This window comes from Solea solea, chromosome 1 (assembly GCF_958295425.1).
Source record: "Solea solea chromosome 1, fSolSol10.1, whole genome shotgun sequence".
Lineage (NCBI taxonomy): Eukaryota > Metazoa > Chordata > Actinopteri > Pleuronectiformes > Soleidae > Solea > Solea solea.
In genome coordinates, this window is record NC_081134.1 from 13186626 (window position 1) to 13207524 (window position 20899).

At 40.3% G+C, this 20899-nt stretch overlaps 2 protein-coding genes across 5 annotated transcripts in view; both read left to right on the forward strand.

The window, feature by feature from the left end:
* The first annotated feature begins 448 nt into the window (after positions 1–448).
* Positions 449–4753, forward strand: LOC131460999 (vacuolar protein sorting-associated protein 4B-like). Its single transcript, XM_058631961.1, has 11 exons — positions 449–574; positions 1024–1135; positions 1581–1710; positions 1794–1843; positions 1968–2087; positions 2642–2798; positions 2880–3028; positions 3749–3830; positions 3953–4172; positions 4267–4407; positions 4501–4753. The coding sequence occupies exons 1-11, from the start codon at positions 551–553 to the stop codon at positions 4600–4602; spliced, it is 1287 nt and encodes a 428-aa protein (XP_058487944.1). The 5' UTR covers positions 449–550; the 3' UTR covers positions 4603–4753.
* A 1339-nt stretch (positions 4754–6092) lies between these two features.
* The window catches only part of LOC131460961 (laminin subunit alpha-3-like), a 58291-nt gene continuing 43484 nt past the window's right edge, over positions 6093–20899 (forward strand). For 3 of the 4 annotated variants that reach the window (XM_058631920.1, XM_058631912.1, XM_058631928.1), the window contains exons 1-3: positions 6094–6641; positions 7840–7992; positions 20735–20852. In XM_058631920.1, coding sequence (XP_058487903.1) covers positions 6384–6641; positions 7840–7992; positions 20735–20852 — 529 coding nt within the window. In that variant the 5' untranslated portion in view covers positions 6094–6383. Of the gene's footprint in view, positions 6642–7839; positions 7993–20734; positions 20853–20899 lie in introns of all 4 variants that reach the window. The other variant, XM_058631904.1, reaches the window with a different exon arrangement.

Consider the following 20899-nt stretch of genomic DNA (forward strand, 5'->3'; position numbering starts at 1 on the left):
AACTTTTATTATTCAATTGTAACTTTAGTTGTATAGATATAATTGTGCATCATATAAATCAGCGTTTCCCAAACTTTATATGCGGAAACCCACTTTTTAAAGACGACAAACTGTCTGACCCAATTAAAAATATAACTCCTTTCACAACAAATGTGTACATAATATCACATTTGTGACTATTGGCATGAGACCTGTTGCTGTGGCAACCACGGTGGGGAACTTCACCTGCTTTTGATCTTTGATCATATATCAAAGCATGGTGGTGAGTGCTTTGAATCCCCTACTGCATTTCATGGTTTATATTGCATGGCAGTTTACAATAAATAAATTATATTGCATGACTTAATATTCTTTGTCTTGACGTCATCGCATTTTGTGTTGACCAATTTCACTTCTTACTTTTCTCCTCGATCTAACCCAGAAGCAATTTGGGGGAAAAAAATGAATTTATAGTCTATTTGAAAGGTGAAACTCTAAAGCAGACAAGAGAAGAGTTGTTTACTGGTGTAACTGACATTTGTCTCAGCTACTGGATAAATCCTCAGTCCGCATGGCTACCAAATCTAATTTAAAGGTAAGTTGAAGACTAACCCTGGAGCTAAACAACAGGGCAGCATTACAACTCTCAGTGTACACCCTTGCGGAAATGATAATAACTAGTGGAGTAATATGTTAACATGGTAATAAAGTTGTATTAAATTGAAAATTAGCCGCTAATTAACATGTTGTCTCCTAAAAATATTTAACATATTTTTATTCTTAGAAACTTGATTAATACTGCTCTAAAGATTATTTATTTGCCTTCTTGTAAAAAAGAAATCAGTATCTCATATATTGGCTTCCCCGATTTGTAAAGATCGACACCAGCCATAGAAAATACAGGTCAACCTCTAACTATATTTATAGTTTTTATCTGTGATTGAATGATTGTTATTGACCTTGTTTTCTCTGTCAGTGCCAGAATGGACATTTGCCAACGTGCAGTACAGTAGCTCAAGTTGTTCTGTGTCTCTTTTGCTTCAGAAAGCCATCAAGGTTGCTCATCAGGCAGCTAAGGAGGACAGGGCTAAGAACTACGAAAAGGCTTTGCGTCTCTACCAGGATGCTGCTCAGGGCTTCCTCGACGTCGTGAAATGTAATAAGACATAAAACATCACATTGTCAGTCATTACCTTATATTCACATTCACTCTGAAAAAAACGTATGCAATCTTTCAAGGTACCCAATCCCAAGGTCACTTTACAGAGTTTGAGAGAAACAAGGAAAGCAAAAATTATTGTGTACATTGTCATAGCAATAGTTGTGGTCGGAATAATGAGAGAATGCACAGACAGCAGTGCAAACCTCAGCCAGGGACATTCAGATTGCCAGTGTCAAGAAACTCCGCCATCTCGCAAATCTGCCATTCGGATCAATTCAATATGTTCAATTGAGTTATGCTCCTCACAGATAGACAAAAAACACAACCTTATTGGAGGTAGTAAAGGATTTTTCTGCTTTAATGTAACTTGTATTGATCGTGCCAGATTGAGCCACAAATCATTATTATGTCACTCCTGCTTTTTTTTTGTCTCTCACAGATGAAGTCCAGAGCAAAAAAGCGAAACAGACCTTCGAGGGAAGCTATACTCGATTCTTAGACAGAGCAGACAAGTTGAAGGAGTATCTACTGAAGAAAAAGAAAGCCCCTCCTGCTAAGCCTTTCAAAAAGTTACGGTCCGAACATGGCATTTTTAACTTGGCATTTATGTATAATAGTATAGATTTTGATAATGTTATGTTTGTGAGTCTAGGAATAATGACGACAGTGATGAATCAAAGAAACTCCAAAATCAGCTCTCAGGTTTGTAGTATTTTCTGCTGTTAAATAATAAATATTATGTAAGTTTTGCATATTTATGAATTGTAAATAATAATATCATTGATAAAGCATTGTTTAGACATCTTTATTTTTTTTTTTTTTTTAGGTGCAATTGTCATAGAGAATCCAAACATCAAATGGAATGATGTTGCTGGTTTAGAAGGCGCCAAGGAGGCACTGAAAGAAGCTGTTGTTCTTCCAATCAAGTTCCCGCACCTTTTCACAGGTATTTAGTGTTAGTTAAAGGTTCAGTGTGTAAACATGTGTGATGTAGAGTCAGACTGCAGAGCGCAACACACCACACACCATCACAACTCTCGCTCCACTCTCTCTGCCGTTTACTTCTTCCTATTTGTTGCATTATGCATCTGATTTTTGTGCGCAAAAGCCATACTTCCCCGTTTATATAGTAGAGTAAGCTTCTGTTTTGAAATGCAAAACGTGCCCTTGCCTAAAACACATTTACATAGACTTTATTTATTATTTTAAAGCCATTATACACTTATTCAAACACATTTATGAGTCATATATTCAATTTATTCCAATATAACCTACACTCAACATCAGTAGGACCTCTTTACCTTTTTCTCTATGTGGCCCTCTGATTGACTGGTGACCTTTCACCCTTTGTCAGCTGGGATTGGCACCAGTGACCCTCATGTGGAGGATGAAGCGGTAGAAAATGGATGGATAAAAGACATCTGTGTTATATGAAATAGTTATGTTTTTTTCCACTCAAAACCACCAGAGACAGAATTTAAATCTGTGGTTGAATCACAGGAAAGAGAATTCCATGGAGGGGGATCTTGCTCTTTGGACCTCCAGGTACAGGAAAGTCCTATCTAGCTAAGGCTGTGGCCACAGAGGCAAACAACTCAACATTCTTCTCCATCTCCTCGTCTGACCTCGTCTCCAAATGGCTGGGAGAGAGTGAAAGGTGAGCATGGGTTAGGCAAATTTTCTTTTTCTATTTCTTCTATTTCATGTCCTGCAAATTTTCTTTCCTTCTACTTCCCAGATTGGTGAAGAATCTTTTCAGCCTTGCCAGGAAGCAAAGACCGTCCATCATCTTCATCGATGAGATTGACTCCCTTTGTAGCTCAAGAAATGAGGACGAGAGTGAGCCTGCTCGTCGTATTAAGACAGAATTCCTGGTTCAGATGCAGGGTGAGTCTGATATACTAAAATATCTGTAATTACTGAATGTTGTATTGTGTTTTTCAAACTTAACCGTCTGCTTTTTAATGTTACATTGTTTTAAAAATCATCTGAAATATCCCATTTTTATACTAACCCTAACCCTTATTATAGAAGAATAATAGAAATACAATTCACAATTAATCCTTATTAATAAATTATCTGTATTTATCTATGCAATGATTTTATCGGTTATATGTTTGCAACTCTCCAGGACCAAATTCTTGAATGTGCAAACTTAGTTGAAGTATGTTGAAGTATTAGTATGGTATTAATTAATGTTATTAATTAATATTAAAGTAGTAGAAAAAGTATTTTGAATACAAGCTGGTTTCGTGCATCAAGTTTGAATCTGTGAACCATCAGTGCATCTCATTCCCCCCTTTTTTAAAAGGGGCTCTTACAATGTGTAGAGGTTGTCAGTTAAAGCATATTTTTATTATGATGGTTATTATTATTATTAATATTACTATTACTATTAATATTAATATCATTATTATTATTATTATTAATAATAATAATAATAATAATAATAATAATAATAATAATCTAATTGCTTGGTAATGGGAAGTACTATAGGCAACTTTAAGAAAAATATCCTTCCACATTAAAATATCCAAGGATACAATATTGCTGTGTTACCTTTTTCCATCATAACTATATTTTACCCGAGAATATTTTTCTTTACAGGTGTGGGGAATGACAATGAGGGAGTGCTAGTACTCGGCGCAACAAACATCCCATGGACCCTAGACTCAGCCATCAGAAGAAGGTTAATGTCTTTTTCTTCTTTGAAAGTGGTTATGAACCATGTGGACCTTCAAGTGTGTGCTGTCAGTTGTCCATTGATGATGATAATAATAATAATGATAATAATAATAATATTTTTTTCAGATTTGAGAAAAGGATCTACATCCCTCTGCCTGAGGAGCACGCCCGCTCCTTCATGTTTAAATTCCACCTGGGATCGACTCCTAACAGCCTCACTGAATCTGACTTTGTCACTCTGGGCAAGAAGACTAATGGATATTCAGGGGCAGATATCAGTGTCATTGTCAGAGACGCTCTGATGCAGCCAGTTCGAAAGGTCCAGTCTGCAACCCACTTCAAACGGGTATGTCTTTCATATCACAGTAAATTCTGTATGTCAGTGTAGTGTCTAATTATAGCTATATATGTTTTCTTTCTTATTTTTTGTTATAAATAAGGTACGAGGTCCATCCAGAAATGACCCTGCTATTATTGTAGAGGACCTTTTGACTCCATGCTCACGTGGTGATCCCAATGCTCTTAAAATGACATGGATGGAGGTTCCTAGCGACAAACTATTGGAGCCTGTAGTATGCACGGTCAGTATTAGAAAAAAACTAGATGATAATAGAAATATTCTGTATGTTAGAACCAGTACTTCATTACCATTTCATATTTTTTCCTCTTTTCAGTCTGACATGTTGAAATCTCTGGCCAACACAAAGCCAACAGTCAACAAACAGGATCTGGACAAACTGAAAGAATTCACAAATAACTTTGGACAGGAAGGCTAGGCAAGATGAATATGTGAGATTTTCTCTTTTTCCCTAACAGCTGATTCGGAATGTATTGCCTATTTTACTGTATTTTTTGAGAAAGCAGCATTAGATCCATATTATATTTGTTGATATATAAAATGTGTTAATAAAGGTTTCATACTTTCAATTTTGACCTTTATTCATTCATAGTCTCTAACCAGTTGACAGTTTGGTAAGAGACAGTTCTAACAGTTTTTTCCTGTTTGTTGTAGAAATTCAAATGTACAAATGCAATAAGCAAGTGCTTCATCTAGTGGGACAGAGAGGTACTGCAACGTAATTCAAAATAATTCTGCTCAGGGTTATGAAAGCAATAAACAAAATCCCAGAATTAACATTTGTGTATTCTGTAGGAAGCTATCTAGCTATTTTTTTGGTCTATTTTGGTCAACATACTTTCTAATTTCAACCATTCTGATATTCAAAAATTCAAGAATATTTTTATGCAATTGTTATGACCTACATAGAAATTTCATAATTTCATATTAACTTTACCAATTATTCCCAGATTATTCCAAATTTGGAACAGTAGACATACCATACAAGACAGAAGACAGCTGTTGGCAGTTTTCTCAGTGTGGAAATCCTTTGCGTAAAGACCATTTATTTCCACTAGATGTCGCGCTAAGATCATTGTTATAGGCTCAATGAAGTGTAGATGATAGGCACATCTGCCTCCAGTACCTTAAGTAGATCCAAACAGTGAACTTTCATGAAATCTAACTTAAAGAGCATCAATACAAAATGTACAATATGATGCATAAAATACCAACAAATAACGTTTTGACAAATGTTCGACATACCTCGGGGGGGGGGGGGGGGGGGCATTGCATTGACTTACATTCATTTCCTGGAGATTTACTCTAACCTTAACCATACTTACTACTGGCCTAATCCTAACCCTGACCCTAACCCTAACCTCAACCTAACCTTAAAACATATATTCACCTTAAAATGTAATAATTTACTTTGTGGGGACAAAAAGCAAGTCCCCACAATGTGACTGTGTAAACAGGTTAAGGTCCCCACAACGTTAGTAATACCTGGACACACATCACACACGTTTGCTCTTCATTCATAGTGAGTACACTCATAACATAATACATAATACCCTAGCCCCTTATCCTTACCTTAACCATCACAGCTAAGTGCATAACCATGACCTTTAACCTAACCCTAACCTAAACCTAATTATAACCCTACCCCTAAAACCAGGTCTTAACCCCAAGAAGGCCCTTTAAAAATATGGGGACAAAGCCCAAATACAAGAACACACACACCTCGTTTTTTAATTATAGCACAAAGTGAGTATTGAATGACAAAATAGCGTTTCATATACAATATATAACTAGTATCATTATTGTGGATCTGGGAGGACGCGCTGCCGTGACGCAGTGTGCACTTGTGATTGGAGACCTTTGGCCTGAGCTCGTTAACGTCGAGCTCAGAGAGCGTCGACCACTGATCGCTGCAGCGAGGCGAGAGCGCACGGCGCAGTGAGAGAAGAGAAAAGACGCAGAGCTGCCGTTGTTAACATGATGCGGGCGCAGAAGAGCGCACACCTCCAAGAGCAGCAGCAGCAGCAGCAGCAGCAGAACCCGGGATCAACTTCAACTTTTGTTTTGACATAAGCGGATGTGTGCTTCCACTGAAGGAGACGAGAGCCTCGCGCGTAAAACGCGCAGCGCGCTTCATGGAGATGTGTAGATGACAGGAGGTTTGCTCTCAGCATCTACAGGGTTTTTCCAGTGTGGAACATGGCGAGAGGGAGGATGAGAGGAGCTCATCTCCTCGCTGTACTCTTTTCTTTATCGACGGCACTTTTCAGGGACGCGAATGGACAAGGAACCTTTAATGGCTTCAGTTTGAGTCCTCCGTATTTTAACCTCGCAGTGGGCTCCAGGATCTCTGCCACAGCAACCTGCGGCCAGGATGAGGCTGGGACACCGAGATATGATTTGTACTGTAAGCTCGTCGGAGGACCAAACATCGGACTTCCTACTCAAAACATACAGGTGAGAAGGTGAAGTAGGAGCGGCGCAATATCGGTAAAAGGAGAATAAGAGAACACATTTGTAATCTGCTGCACGTTCACTCAGTGTATTTTACTGAATAGATATAACCTTTATTCAAAGGTGGGGAAGAATTTGAAAGAGCAGACATAAAAAGATTCCCCAGCAGTCATGAAATCACCTACAATCAGACCTTTGGTCACGTTTTGACATATAATAGTTTATAACTTCAGCACATTATTGGATGAAAGCCAAGAGTCTGTAGATCTGTGTGGCCACAAATAGAAACTTGCAATTTAGTGTAAAAACAAGTTGTATAAAAGAAGCAAAACTGCCAAATAAACATCTTTTTTGTGAACTGCTACAAGTCCACCCCTGTGTTTGTGGTACTATGATGTTATCAGTAGATGCAAGAGTGATAGCCAGGGTCGGTGAAGTTGTGTCATCAAGCAGACATCAGACAAAACATATTTAAAACAAAACAAAACATAAACAATCACACAAAACAAAAAATCTCAGTCACGCAAAACAATCTACTTTCATTTAAAAGAGTTGCAGGCCTTTAGTGGACGGTTGTTGATGATGCAGGTGAGAGTCCACGATCTGCACTGAAACTAAAACTGAAATCCAAATTCAATCCTTTGCATGAATGAAGCAAACATAACATTGTGCTAATAATGATAGTCATAAAGGATATGGTCCCTTCTCCTTAAGATCTGCTAGAAATAGTTTTACATCATTGTAGTGGAGTTTTCCAAAAGAAATAAGAGGTTCTGTAACTGTGAAGCTCTTCCTAAGCTTTATTTGACCGTGTTTGCAGTAGACCATGGGTTTGTCAGGAAACGCTCATTTACTGTATTTTTAGAAATAAGAGGTTATGTAACTGTGAAGCTCTTCTTAAGCTTTATTTGACCGTGTTTGCAGTAGACCATGGGTTTGTCAGGAAATGCTAATTTACTGTATTTTTAGAAATAAGAGGTTATGTAACTGTGAAGCTCTTCTTAAGCTTTATTTGACCGTGTTTGCAGTAGACCATGGGTTTGTCAGGAAATGCTAATTTACTGTATTTTTAGAAATAAGAGGTTCTGTAACTGTGAAGCTCTTCCTAAGCTTTATTTGACCGTGTTTGCAGTAGACCATGGGTTTGTCAGGAAACGCTCATTTACTGTATTTTTGCTGATGATTGTTTTTGACCATGCAGGGTCAGTTCTGTGATCAATGCTACTCCATTGACCCAAACAAGGCCCACCCGGTGACCAACGCCATTGACGGCACAGAGCGGTGGTGGCAGAGCCCTCCTCTCTCCAGAGGGCCGGGGTACGGCGAAGTGAACGTTACCCTGGACCTGGGGCAGGTGAGATTATACCTAAATCTACTATGAACAGCTGTTTACCTGCTGCAACCTGCTGTGTGTGTGTGTGTATAATGATTGCTCTGTGGTGACAGTAAATATAGCAGCTGGATGTAACAGAGGCAAGAGAAGGAAAGTGTTTTCTGGACTGGCTTGGCGGATGAGTTAAATCATGACGTAGACTATTATGCTCTTCTTCACTGCTGTTGTGACGTGATTAGATATTTTCTGTTTAGATGTCATCAGCTCAGTCTGCAGTGATCATGCGAAAAATGTCCAACAGTTGGATGCCTGTCAGGAATGTGACTCACGTATCTTTGTCTGCTGGAATATGCTTCCATCATGAAGCAGACAAAACTGTACTTCACACTCAATTATCCACTGTGAGGAAAGAGAGGAATTCTGTGTCAGGATTAGGCCTCAGAAGGATGTCAAATCAGAATTGGAGTAGAGCTGACAGGGGCCTCGAAAACACTTGTGCGATTTGGTTTGTGGTAGATGAGAGCAAGAGAGGAGCTCCTCTCCACACATGTTGCATTTCTGGTCCCCAGTGGGCACTGTGTCAGACAATGGGTGTGGGCTTTTCTATCTCTGTTTTTAGACCGACTGAGCTGAGCAAAGATCCTACATGGCTAAATATAGCCCACGCTTACAGGAGGATGGACACATGCAGGGCCTTTAGGGAAGTCTGACTTTAATACGTGGTAATGCTCAGTTTATTTGAGAGCAGGGAAAATAGTATTATTGCATTACGGTGTGCTATAAAGAGTGCGGCTAGATCTCCGACGACCAAGCACACAACACACAACACACACCTGTCGCACACATTTTTTCTTTTGATGGGATCTGATGCAATCACCAAGACTGTCAACAATTCTCGTCTGCCACTGTTGAATATTTACTTAGTTCTTGTGTTAAGCAATAATAAGAAAAAAAGAAAGAAAAAAAGGTCTGTTTCAAGAAAGCAGAAAACCACTTGGTGGCATAATTGGAAATGAAAGTTATTTGTGACTTACCATCTGGTGCACTATCAAACAAGCGAACTCAAGCCAAATAGTTTTGCAAGCATGCCTGGAGAGAAACGGCAGACAGAATTAATGAATTAAATGTACGTTTCATGGCTGATTATGTCTGCATAAACCATATTGTAATCAGAATCAGAATCAGAATACTTTATTGATCCCAGAGGGGAAATTCTTGTGTTACAGCTGCACCTATTCAAAGAGCATGAAAAAAAAGGGATATAAATATATAAGAAGAATAAAAAGAAACCGAACAAGAGTAAACGTAAAGATAAGTAAACATATGCACTCTTATGTAAAATGTGAATTTGTGTTGAGTTATTATCATTATTTTTTGAAATCCACAGGATAAATGAAGTGTTCAATGAAATGTGGGTTAGACTCAAATGAATGGCTCTTGTGGTTTCTTTCAAGACCAACGCAGGTGGCTGCTCTGCCGTTGTCTACACAGCTTTCAGCAGATATATTAGATAATGGCATCGCTGATGTTTATGTTGAAATGACGGGGTTCAAAGAGAGGGGGCTTTTTTTTTTTGACTGACTGATCCAGTTCCGTTTCTTTCTGCAAAGAGGGTTGTTCAGCTATGTCTGCCTCGGTAAAAACTAGACTAATCTGATGAAAAGAGAACTGTGATCCCGAGACAATCATTTGTAGTTTAAATGAGTTTAAATGTCTTGACAGATAATGGAAGGATTGTCAATAAAATCTATATACATATGTATATATAAAAATATACACTCATGGACTGTAATGACAAGGGATGTCTTGATACCTCTGTCTTCTGTCCCATATGAATGCTGGTATCACAACCTTGAGGATTTATCGATACGGATGTCAGTCTGATACAGTCATTTCTACAGCTTTTAAACGACTAAGCTGCCAACAACATATTTGAACTGACACATTTACCAACTTCACACGAACAGCCATTTCAAAAACAATATAACAAATGCTCCTATAAAGAACTGAACAGCCACCGTTTTTACACCCTGCTGATGTTTGATGCAGTCATTTTGACCACTTTTCAGATTGATACTAGTAATATTGTATCGGCTCATCCCTGGTAATCGGCTCATCCCTGATTTTTTTTTAAATGTAAAAATGTCATCATGTGAAAATATCTACTTTGACTGATACTTTCACTTATGACAAAAGAAACCGTGACCCTTTTGAATTGAATTGAATTGAATTGACCCTCGTTTTATGTTAAACTCATGTAAATCTTGACAGTCTGCCCATTGAGGTGCATTCATTTGCAGTGGGACACTTTTTAAACAATGATGAGACATTAGCCTGTCACTCTACACCTTTTCTTTTTTGTCATTTAACAACAAAATAAACTTTCTTTTATATTCAAATATCATACACCATGGCTTCATCCACATCTGTTTGGATGTATAAATATATAAATGTTTGTGCTGCAACTTTTTAACACACAGGACACTAATCTGTGAATAATATTCCTGTTGAAGTCATTGATGATATATTTCTTTGTTGGCATTATTACAGTGTGACGGAAGACAGAACCAACTGCCATTTAAAAGTGTGTTTTTGTAGGCTGCACCTTGTCTTTACAGGTGTGTGATTTAATGTTCTGAGGTTTTAATATAGATATTGACAAGGTTTTTTGTTCCGCTGCTAATCTGGGCCAGACTGTGAGTTCAACAGTTAGTGTTCAGTTGTTATATTTAAAATGTAAACTAACACACAGTGGATTTCAGCACTTTGGCACCCATTAAGCAAATTAAAGTCCACTTAATAATGTGGTCTAATGCACTCGGCTGAATATAGCGTGATAGTGTTAACGTGATAAGGTTTTCACTCCTTCTTGTAACTCAGTCTCTTTCACTGTCGCTGCCGTTTTCTTTTAAAGACGGAGAGAGATAACTGTGCACTGCCACACAATCTCTCTAACTCCACGGGATCTTAAATGGAGCTCTTTATTGACCTGTTACCACGGTGATTTGCAAAAGCAAGAGATTTTTTTTCCTTTCACCAGACGCAGACTAAACTCAGAGTCAATATTGTCAGAGTAGATTGAACCAACACAAATCTGTGTTTTAGTTATGCAAAGTAAAACTCTGAGTTAGTGATCTCAGGGTTGTCACAAGGGTTTGTTAAACCTGCTCACTGGTTTGGTTGCATAACCATATACATTATAGTTATACATTAACTATTATTATATAGACTTTTCAATACAAATATGACAAAGGTTCAATATGGTATACATTCAGTACATTCATATACAATATTCAGCATAATTATTTCCCAACCACTTTATTGGAACACATCCAGAAAACCTGGATGTAACATGGAGTTTTAGAAAACCACATATTAGTGTGACCTACCCTGACACTTGAACAATAGCGTGACCCTGGCTCTCTTAAAACTGGAGTGGAACCCTAATTAATGTTTTCGGTAAAAGCTTGGTGTTTGTTCTACTATTTCATGTTGGAAAATATAGGTCTTTTCACAGCAGGTTTATTTAAGACAGGCTTTCATTCACATCATTCCAATGCAAATGCCACTGATCGCATAATTAGACAGACACATTTTTGTGTGTTGTGCAAACACACTTAGAGACACGAATGTAATTGCTGTAAATGTTTTGCCTTGGATTTGAGGAATGTTTCTGTGTTTAACGATTGCTCCTTTGTTTGCCGTTTAGAGAGAAGTTTGAAACCACAATGAAGTCATTCATTCAGTAATAATCTCAATCCTTAAAGGAATACTTCACCATTTTGCATTTAGCTTTGTATTACTAGAATAAGGGGTTCCCAACCTCAGTTTCCCCTGAGTTGAGAAATATCTTCCTTCTTTTCTTTGTTACGTGCCCACCACACTTGGTCCTGTTAGTGTAACTGTTAGCAAAGATGACACTGTTTACATTCTGGGAATGAGGTCCCGTCCCACTACGAGTGGGTCTAAAAAGAGCGCAATTGGTGTTGCAGTTTCAAGGCTCGGACCAAGTGTCACTGGTGGGCACGTAACCAAAAAAAAAGAAAGAAGATATTTCTCGACTCAGGGGGAAACTGAGGTTGGGAAGCACAATTTATCAAAAATACTACCTCTATTCTAGTAATACAAAGCTAAATGCAAATCGGTGAAGTATTCCTTTAAATTGGGTGCGTGTAGCTCAGTGGTAGAGTGAGTTGTCTTTCAACTCGAAGGTTAAGGGTTTGGTTCCGGTCTACGCGCCGGTGTGTCCTTGGGCAAGACACTGAACCCCAAGTTGCTCCTGATGGCTGTGCTGGCGGCGTGTGAATTGTCATGAAAGACGAGTGCTAGAAAATGCACTGCACATTACATGTGCTGTATGAAAGTGTGAGTATCTCACTTTCATCACCCAGCTGCACATCAGTGTGTTTGCTTTGTCCTTGTGTGGACATGATAGTATGGTGCTATTACCCTACATTTGTCTGCTGCCTCCCAGATGCCCTCATAGAGTGTGTTTTTCAGATTTCACTTCTGTTTTATATCAATTAGTCCTGAGGTCACGTAACCTTTTGTCTCCGTGTCTTGGGTGAAAAATCTCCTCTGGATAAGCCCGATGTGAGCAGACAAGCTTTTCCTTCCTTGTTTTTGTGACCCCTCTGCTCTCTACCCGTGACCCATGATGATAGGATCTTACTCCTCCTGTATGACAGATTAAGCAGGCAAATGAAGAGGCGTGTTTGTTTATCAAGGGATTAGCACAGAATATTTGACTTTGACCTTAATTAGATATTTATAGGAGCCTACACCACAAAGGCCTATGCATATAAGTTAAACTCTCGATCATTTATTTAGTCCCCAGTCTGTACTGTACGCACCGCACATCGTACCCGGCTACTTTTCCGAGAACTTTTGCCCCGGTTAAACTATTTACGGGACACAGTGGGCAAGGCATTGTCCTGGCAAACATTCGCAACATGCATCACTCCTTTTTTGTGGGGAATGTATTTTTAGGAGCCCTGACCACATGTGCTTATCTGCCTGAGTGAGCCAAGCGTAGACCATGTGAGGCAAACATGCCAAGGGCTTACTGCTGTCTGTATCCCATCTGATGAGGCTGAGCTGCCTTTGGTGGGTGTTAATGAACATCAGGAATCAGTTGTTTTATGTGAAGTTTGGATTAGTTGGGAAAGTGATGTTCAGTTAGGTTAAGGCTGTGTATTTATTCCTGTGCCTGACACGTGTTTGACGCGTTGATGACGGAGCTTGTGGATTTCAGTGCACTCCGATCGCGGAACATCTTGTTGTTCATCTCTGACTTATAGACGTGTTTGCTGAGCAGGCGCTGCCATTGGATACTCGCGCTTTTCACTTGGAGGCTGTGAACATGTGCGATATACTCAGACTTTAAATGCTAAAGTTGCAAGACAGAAAAGAGCTGGTTCATGTTTAATGTTCATGCAGATGTTTTGGCCCTGCTCGCAGTTTTTTTTTTTTGCAATCACTAACAGACAAAGCTTCTAAGAACTTTATTTTAAAGAGACATTCCCCTGGAACCTAATCCCCTCTCTCAGGGGTCCACCTCCCACCAAAGAAGGGTTGAATGTTTTATTTGCAGCCGTCGCCCCCTTTTGTGTCAGAATCCTTCGAGGCAGTATTGTGTGACATCTTTTCTGTGCTCTCAGACTCTCACAAAGGTTTAGTTCTTCTTAAGCCTTGCTGAAAATGACCTGGCCTTTTCTTTTCACTTGATAAATGGATAGAAGTGGAGAGGTGGCGCAATTTGGTGGTGAGAAAATACTCAGACAGAAAACAAGGACACTCGTACGCGAGTGTTTTGACTGAAAACATTCAGCGTACCCCCGACATAAGTGCTCTAAATATTTAGAACACCGCCGAGCATGTTGCTTGGAGCGTGGATGCATGAGTGATCATGTGGGTGTCGACTGTGTCTGCATGGCTATAGTTCATTCAGCCTTCTAACTCATGCAACAGGTGGTCAGTGAATATGTAGAGTCTATTTTCCAAATTGAATTCCCATGTGATTTGAACATATTTCAAAAGCGATACAAGATTATATTAAATCACAGGTTAATATCTTCCTTATATATAAATATGTATACACACACACACACACACACACACACAGTGCAATTGACACTGACATGTCCCTACTGCTGTAGTGACGATAGAGGTGATGTAAGTGCTTGTCTTTAGCCGGGCTGCCTGAGGCGCCGGGCCAACCCGGCAGATATTTACTACTCCACAAACAGTCACCTCGTGCAGCAGCAGCAGCAGCAGCAGCTTCTCTGGCTCTGCGAGTGCATCACAGCCTCCTAAATCTGGAGCTCCAGTGTGGAAAAGCTTGTGGGGTTATTGTAGGATCTGTTCACCCTTTTCAAAGCCCGTGTCATCAATTCATACATGGAAATGCTAATTGGTGGTCACATTTACTGACGCAGGCACTGATGCAATGGGATGTTCTGGAGAGCAGGAGTTTTCCTACGACCCCGTTTCATGAACAATAGTGCTTCCATCAGTCTACTCTCATCTGTGGCTATTGATAGAAACTGCAAAGGTTAACTTTGTCACATTACAGTCATTTGTATTGTACTGAGTCGAGTCACTGTCGTGCTTGCAGCATTGGTTTGTACTAGAGGTGGGGCAAAATATTGATTTGGTGATATATCGTCGTCCTTCCTCTTGCAATACGAGACACGATATATGAACATCGTATTGCAAGAGGAAGGACGACGATTGATAAACTAAGACGCTCTAGAATAAACAGTCCACGGCGACTCGCGCGCTTCGGCTCGAACCCGTTCAGAATCGCTCCAAGTTTCGAGGGGAGTCACTACTTGATGTCTCCTCATGGCGGCGAATAAGGGAAACTTGGGTGGAAGTTACCTGGCAGAAAACGTTCACGGACGTTTTGTTTTCTTCAGTTTGACAGATATCGTGATTGTGTGACTGTCTGGCAATATATTGATTCACAGGATCGTTGTGTCATGATATTATTGGTATCGTGGACCATGTATCGCATATCGTATCGTGAGGTACCCCTACACATTTCAAGGTCTTTGAGGAAAGTACTTTTTTTGCATTTGTAATGTGTTAAAGCTGTAGTGCGGATCCTCTATTGCCCCCTGTCACACAGACAGTTTGTAAGGCAATTTTTCTATACTACTTTGGTAGGTTATGTGTTGTTTATCTGTCCTTTACTGCAGCATTACTTGTTCTGACTGCACCCAGGGAACTTGGAGATGTGAGGTGCAGTCACACAGGCAGATTTGCACATGCAAGCACATAGTCAGGCATTTGTGATGCTGGCGGAGGAAGCATTTTTCACGTTTGTGAGAAGCTGAAATCGTGATTATGATAAAAAAAAAAGTTTATTTTTAGTAATAGGGTCCACTTCTAAAAGTTTGTGCGGTTGCTTCTTGGTGTTTTCAGCCATAGTGCTACTGTATGAAGCTGTGTCGCTTAAGAGTTGGGTGTAACTGATCGGCTTAATCAGCATTGTGTTAAATAATTCATCTGCCGAATATTTCCTCGATTGGTCGAGTATTTGTGGGGTCCATAAAATGTCGAAGAAATGTTGAAAAATGTTGATTGGTGTTTACCAAACCTGGAAATGATGATGTTCTCATGTGTCTTGTTCTGCCCACAACAGAGCAATGAAACCAGAAAATATTCATAATCAGAAAACTTGTTTTAATAATAAAAAAAACCCCTCGAAAACCGAATAATCGAATAATCGTTGCAGCCCTAAGTCAGTGCAGGAAAGAACACAGCGAGGTCTTGAGCAGCTGCACCTCAGGCTTTTACAAAGAGAAAATTGCTAACAAGCAGTAACATGAATATACTCTAGGTTTTGTAGTACAACTACGACAACCAACTCTTTTGACTCTTCGCTTCTTTGTTACCAAACGACTAATTCTGTCATGGAGACAGAGAAAAATACACCAGACTAACCCATCTCCCCCTCCACTGCCCACCTGTCACACAGACAAACAGTTGTACATTGCATTGTTACAAACTGGAGAGCAACTGTTCCAGCCTATTGGTCTGCAGCGTGCACTGTCTGCCGCGGCTGATCCACTCAAGCAGAGGGAGATGCCTCATCGCCTTTGAATTGCATTCTTCTGATCTCACGGCAAACTCTCGGGAGCTCAATCACAGTTTCAGCTGCTTCTTGACAGCGAGTTTGAGTTCTCGTTTAAATCTCACGACTACGTCTTTTGTGAATGTGCTACGTCTCATCTGCACATGCGTGCGTACATGAACAGGAGCGGCAGAACATTAAATAGATGGAACAATAGACATTTTAGCTTGTGTTTGACAATTCCTTAAACAGCTCACCTTATAGTTCACTGAGCAGCCTTGGTGGAGGTTTTCGCTCTCCGAGTGCTTTCTCTAATTTGACTGTGTGTCTGTGCGTTTGTCTAAAATCATTTCACGTGTTGCTACAAGTGTATTGAGCGTGGAAAAAATGTTAACACGTTGCTGTTTAAATGTTGTTTGGTCATGAGAGACGTGGTTGCCTCTGTTGTCACGTCGCATTAATTAGAAGGCCAGAGGACAGCTGGACACTTCTTTACCTTATATATGTGACACTTATTGCAGGAGGTCAAGGTCAAGAATTTGAAAAAGTAGAAGCAAAAGAGAGTGGGGCTGTCAAACCGTCCTGTCACAGCTCAACCCCTGACTTGTTTGACACCCACCAGCGGCCTGCTGGCACAGCCGCCTTGTTTTTAGCCTCAGGCTACAGATGCGGGGAGGAGCAGAGGACGGTTCTGCTCATGCATTAGTTCCAGTTTGTTTTTCCAGAATGCTTGTCAATGTGGTTCATGTCTCTCTGTGCCACTGAAATCCACTGCTGGTGAACGTAGCATGCCGTCACGATCTTTCATGCATTTATCAGGCAGTAAGTAGGTGTTTTCAGGAGTGTGTGTGTGTGTGTCTTCAGACTGGGAGGGCAGAGTTTGAGAGACGCCGTGCCGGCACATGCCCCGTGTTCCTAGATCGTGCTGTTGGTTTGTGATTTGCTTTATATCGTGGGGAGTCTTGCAGGCAATTGTCATCATCCCTCAGGGATTTGTTTGAAATGGCCTTCCTGAATGGTTAGTCAAATGGGTTAATGAACAATAATAAGTCATTGAGTCAATTTTGAAGTTAATTGTTCACAATAAATTCCAGCAAATTCCTGTTTAGGGCTGTATGCTAAGGCTTATTGCCAAAAACACCATGTAAGCTTCAAATATGTTGATATTAATAATTATTGTGATAATAAAATGTCTGATTGTTTAAGACAGAAAACAACAAACACAGACACTTCTCACAAGTCTGAGGCTTGAAAGATTAATACACTTATTGATTTGTTATATTGATATTGAAGATTAGTTATATTGATAATGATGCCGCTTGTGTCAACCTGTCGTAGTCAGATGTTTGGGCGACTCACAGATGTGAACCTGACTAACCTGGTGAAGCGATGTGAATTTGCTTTTCACCAGTGATTTGCTGTTTGCATCCAGGGAAGTTAGTTTTGTCATGGAGTAAGTTTTTTTTTTAATGTTGTATTAGTGTGTGTTCTGTTTCTGTGCTGTTTGATGCTTTTGAAAAGAAGTGATTCATGGCTTTAGCAGCACTCTCCGCTGCCTGAGCTGTGGTGCTGTGCCCAGCAGAGGTGCGGCTCACTACAACTAGCTTCATATTTGTTTGCATGTCCTTTGACTTCTTCTGCTAATTATGTGAGTGCTCAGGCTGTTGTGTGCCCTCTGCTGGTTTCAACTGTAGCTACACAGTATGTGCGGTCCAGAGAAATGACTCACAAACGAAAGAAACAGACATTGGTGAATAATTATTTAATAAATCTGTAAATTTCTTAATGCCAATAAATCGATTAACAATGAATCATTATCATCCCTATTTTTGTCGTTCACCTGTTTGTGAGATGATATTCAGGAAGGTTTTGAAGCTTTCCTTGCATTAGGTGCCAGCTTTTATGTAGACCTGATTTAGTCATACAATTAGTTTAATGTAATGTCCAACCTGAGTAATAAATGCAGGGTAGGAAATAGCCAGCACAGGGATATAAATGCACACCACATATTAAATAATGGCGCTTTTCCACTACCCAGTTCCAGCACGACTCGAGACGGCACACTTTTTTTTTTTTTTTTGCTTTTCCATTAGCGATAGTACATGGTACTTTTTTTTAGTACCTGCTCTAATGAGGTTCCAAGCAAGGTCACAGATTGGTCAGAGTTTCGTCACTGGGAGACGGCATGAGCACGACGTCCGACAGTAGATCAGTTAATCTCCAACATTTAGCGAGGACGGAGGAGTCCGGTGTATTTAGCGACAGCACTGCCTCGATGGCGAGCTGCATCACAACCTCTTCCGCTGTATTTCAGTTCAGTTACTGTGTCAGACTGTGTCAGCTACACCGAAAATAGCTGCTTTACAAGACACTAGTCATTCATTTGTGTGTGTCGCGTATAAAGCGACGTCACAGCAGTTTCATGCAGCCGTGCTATGATGACTCCGCCCACATTGAGGAGGTACTATAAGAGAGTTTCGTTGGCTGTGGCGAAAAATGTAAACGTTCACCAACTTTGCTGCCCCCTTTCTTGTACTCCATGATACTTATTGAAAAGTTTTAAGCAACTTTAGATCCTCAACTTGTCCACAGTGACCTCACCAAGTTTGAAGGTGATCCCATAAGGCTCTAGGACAAGTTCGTTCAAATACCATTGGTGCAAAATGGCCAAAATCGCCTCTGTTTTGGCATGCAATCCAAGATAGCGGCCTTCCTGTAGGATTTGCAGGTTTGTCGTCACTGACTTTTTTGACCGTCCACACCTGATGAACATGTGTACTAAGTTTCGTTCATGTACGTTAAACCCAACAGCAGATGACCTAATACAAGTTTTTTGCATCAGTTTTTAGCCCCGCCCACTTTCATTTTTTGACGCACTTTTCACGAAACACTAATATATCCTTGGCAAACTGTAAAAACTGTCTTGTCCATCTATCTGTATCCAGCACAAGCACTAAGTTTTTCACTATTGTGTGCTGCTGTCAAGAAAATGCTTGTGAAAATGGCTTGCTCTGCTTTGGGGGCATTATGAGGTCAGGGGAATGTGGCGCTATGTTTGGAATCTGACCTGGTCCATGTGCCAGCCTGCACGTCTATAGCCAGACCACCATCCCTCCCTTCTGCCTCCTTTGTCGTCATCACAAACCATGTGAACTAAACTTCCTCCAGGTCCTCAGCAGGACTAATGTATTCCGGCTATAAGCTCCATTACAAAACCGTGGCTTCTATTTTTAGCTGGTTAGCAGCCCACATTTTGTTCATGTGTGTGTGTGCCATTTATCTTTTTTTGTTCTTTGAGCATCCTGTTCCATGTGGGTGGAAATGCTCCCTGATTAATTTCAAGACACACCCCATTCAAAGTTCAGGTCAGGAGGAAGTGAAGTGACTTTATTTAAAAGACAATCAAGTCAAGGACTTGATTGTCTTTTAATAATAATCCTGATTTGCAACTTAATGATTTTGTCGGGATTGTTGACTCTTTTCATAGCACAGGAGCAGACAATTCCCCAGCTGACCTGTGAACTCTCTCACAATCCATCAACCCAAGAGCTACTTGAACCTGAGGCCATTGGTTCTCAGGGATTGGGGGAGCAGCAATCCATCAGGATACATGTGGATTCTTCCTGACACAGACCATGACTCTGCAAAGTCTTTACCCCTTTAAAATGTTTACATGGCTCCCTGCGCCATGTAAAGAAAGACAGATCTGGATGTTTCGAATGCCCTCTGGGGGTTTTCATCACAGGTCTGAGGGATGCTGACGAGTACAGGCCTGCCTTCATTCTGTGACGTTCTCCAGATGTTTTTTTTTTGATGATTTATTAGAATAAAGGCTTCCTCAGCATACAAAAAAGACAGCCCAAGCCTATCTATAAAAAGATGGTCTTTACATTTTTCACTGAAATAGTTTGCACTGCACTGACGTTTCACAAAATAAACTGTGTTTCAGCATCACAAAAACAAGACAGGGTGTGGTGGTGGTCAGGTGTAGGTACAGAGACCTTTTGTTGACATTGTAGGTGTTACGTGCAGGGTTTCCATTCCAAGCCACGCGAAGACAGTTCCAGACCGTATAACAAAGAGATATTTTTCCATCACAAGTTCCCTTTCCTTAGTACAATGTTCAATCAGGCTGAAGTCACCCGCTTGTACGTCTTGATCCGGAATTTGATGAATTGCAAAGAAAGGAGACTGTTCTGCGCACTCAAAAAAACTCAGTGTGAAACAATAATTACACAGTTTTCTGCCCTTGTATTTCCTGTAGATCCTGATGGAAGGTGCAGATAGAGAGTTCAGAGAACAGATTTGGATCATGTGGGCTTATGGCTGATGTCTTTTCACTAACCTGGCTGCACCTGCACAGCTTCTATTGCTGGCAAATGTCGGGGAATCGTTTGTGCTTTGCTCTGTAGCTGCACGGATACTGCTGCAGCGGAAAATAATCATAATAAAACAGAAGGTTTTTTACTTTGATTTACTAAGTGGAATGGCTGAATTTCCATCACAACTGTCCCTTCTTGGGCAATTAAGCATCCAAGCTGATTTAGAGCCCATGCCTTCACAAGGAAGGAAATAAGAGTTGCACGCCAAGACTTTGGTAGAGCACAGGAAGCTGAAATCCAAAATCCGCTCAGAGCAGCGACAGCCTTTTGTTTAACCTACTCTTTGTTTGCTGCTCTTTAGCTCTTCCATGTGGCCTACGTCCTCATCAAGTTTGCTAATTCACCTCGTCCTGACCTGTGGGTGCTGGAGCACTCTGTGGACAATGGCAGGACCTTCACCCCCTGGCAATATTTTGCACGTGAGTTCCTTTGTGGCAACACATCCTGCACACTACTGTGTTACATT

What these genes read in the sequence shown, in the direction of transcription:
- LOC131460999 (XM_058631961.1), top strand. Translation starts at nt 551, where the DNA reads ATGGCTACCAAATCTAATTTAAAG. An exon ending in CTACCAAATCTAATTTAAAG is followed by an intron (nt 575 to 1,023) that starts GTAAGTTGAAGA and finishes CTTTTGCTTCAG; the next exon opens with AAAGCCATCAAGGTTGCTCA. An exon ending in ATTCCTGGTTCAGATGCAGG is followed by an intron (nt 3,029 to 3,748) that starts GTGAGTCTGATA and finishes TTTTCTTTACAG; the next exon opens with GTGTGGGGAATGACAATGAG.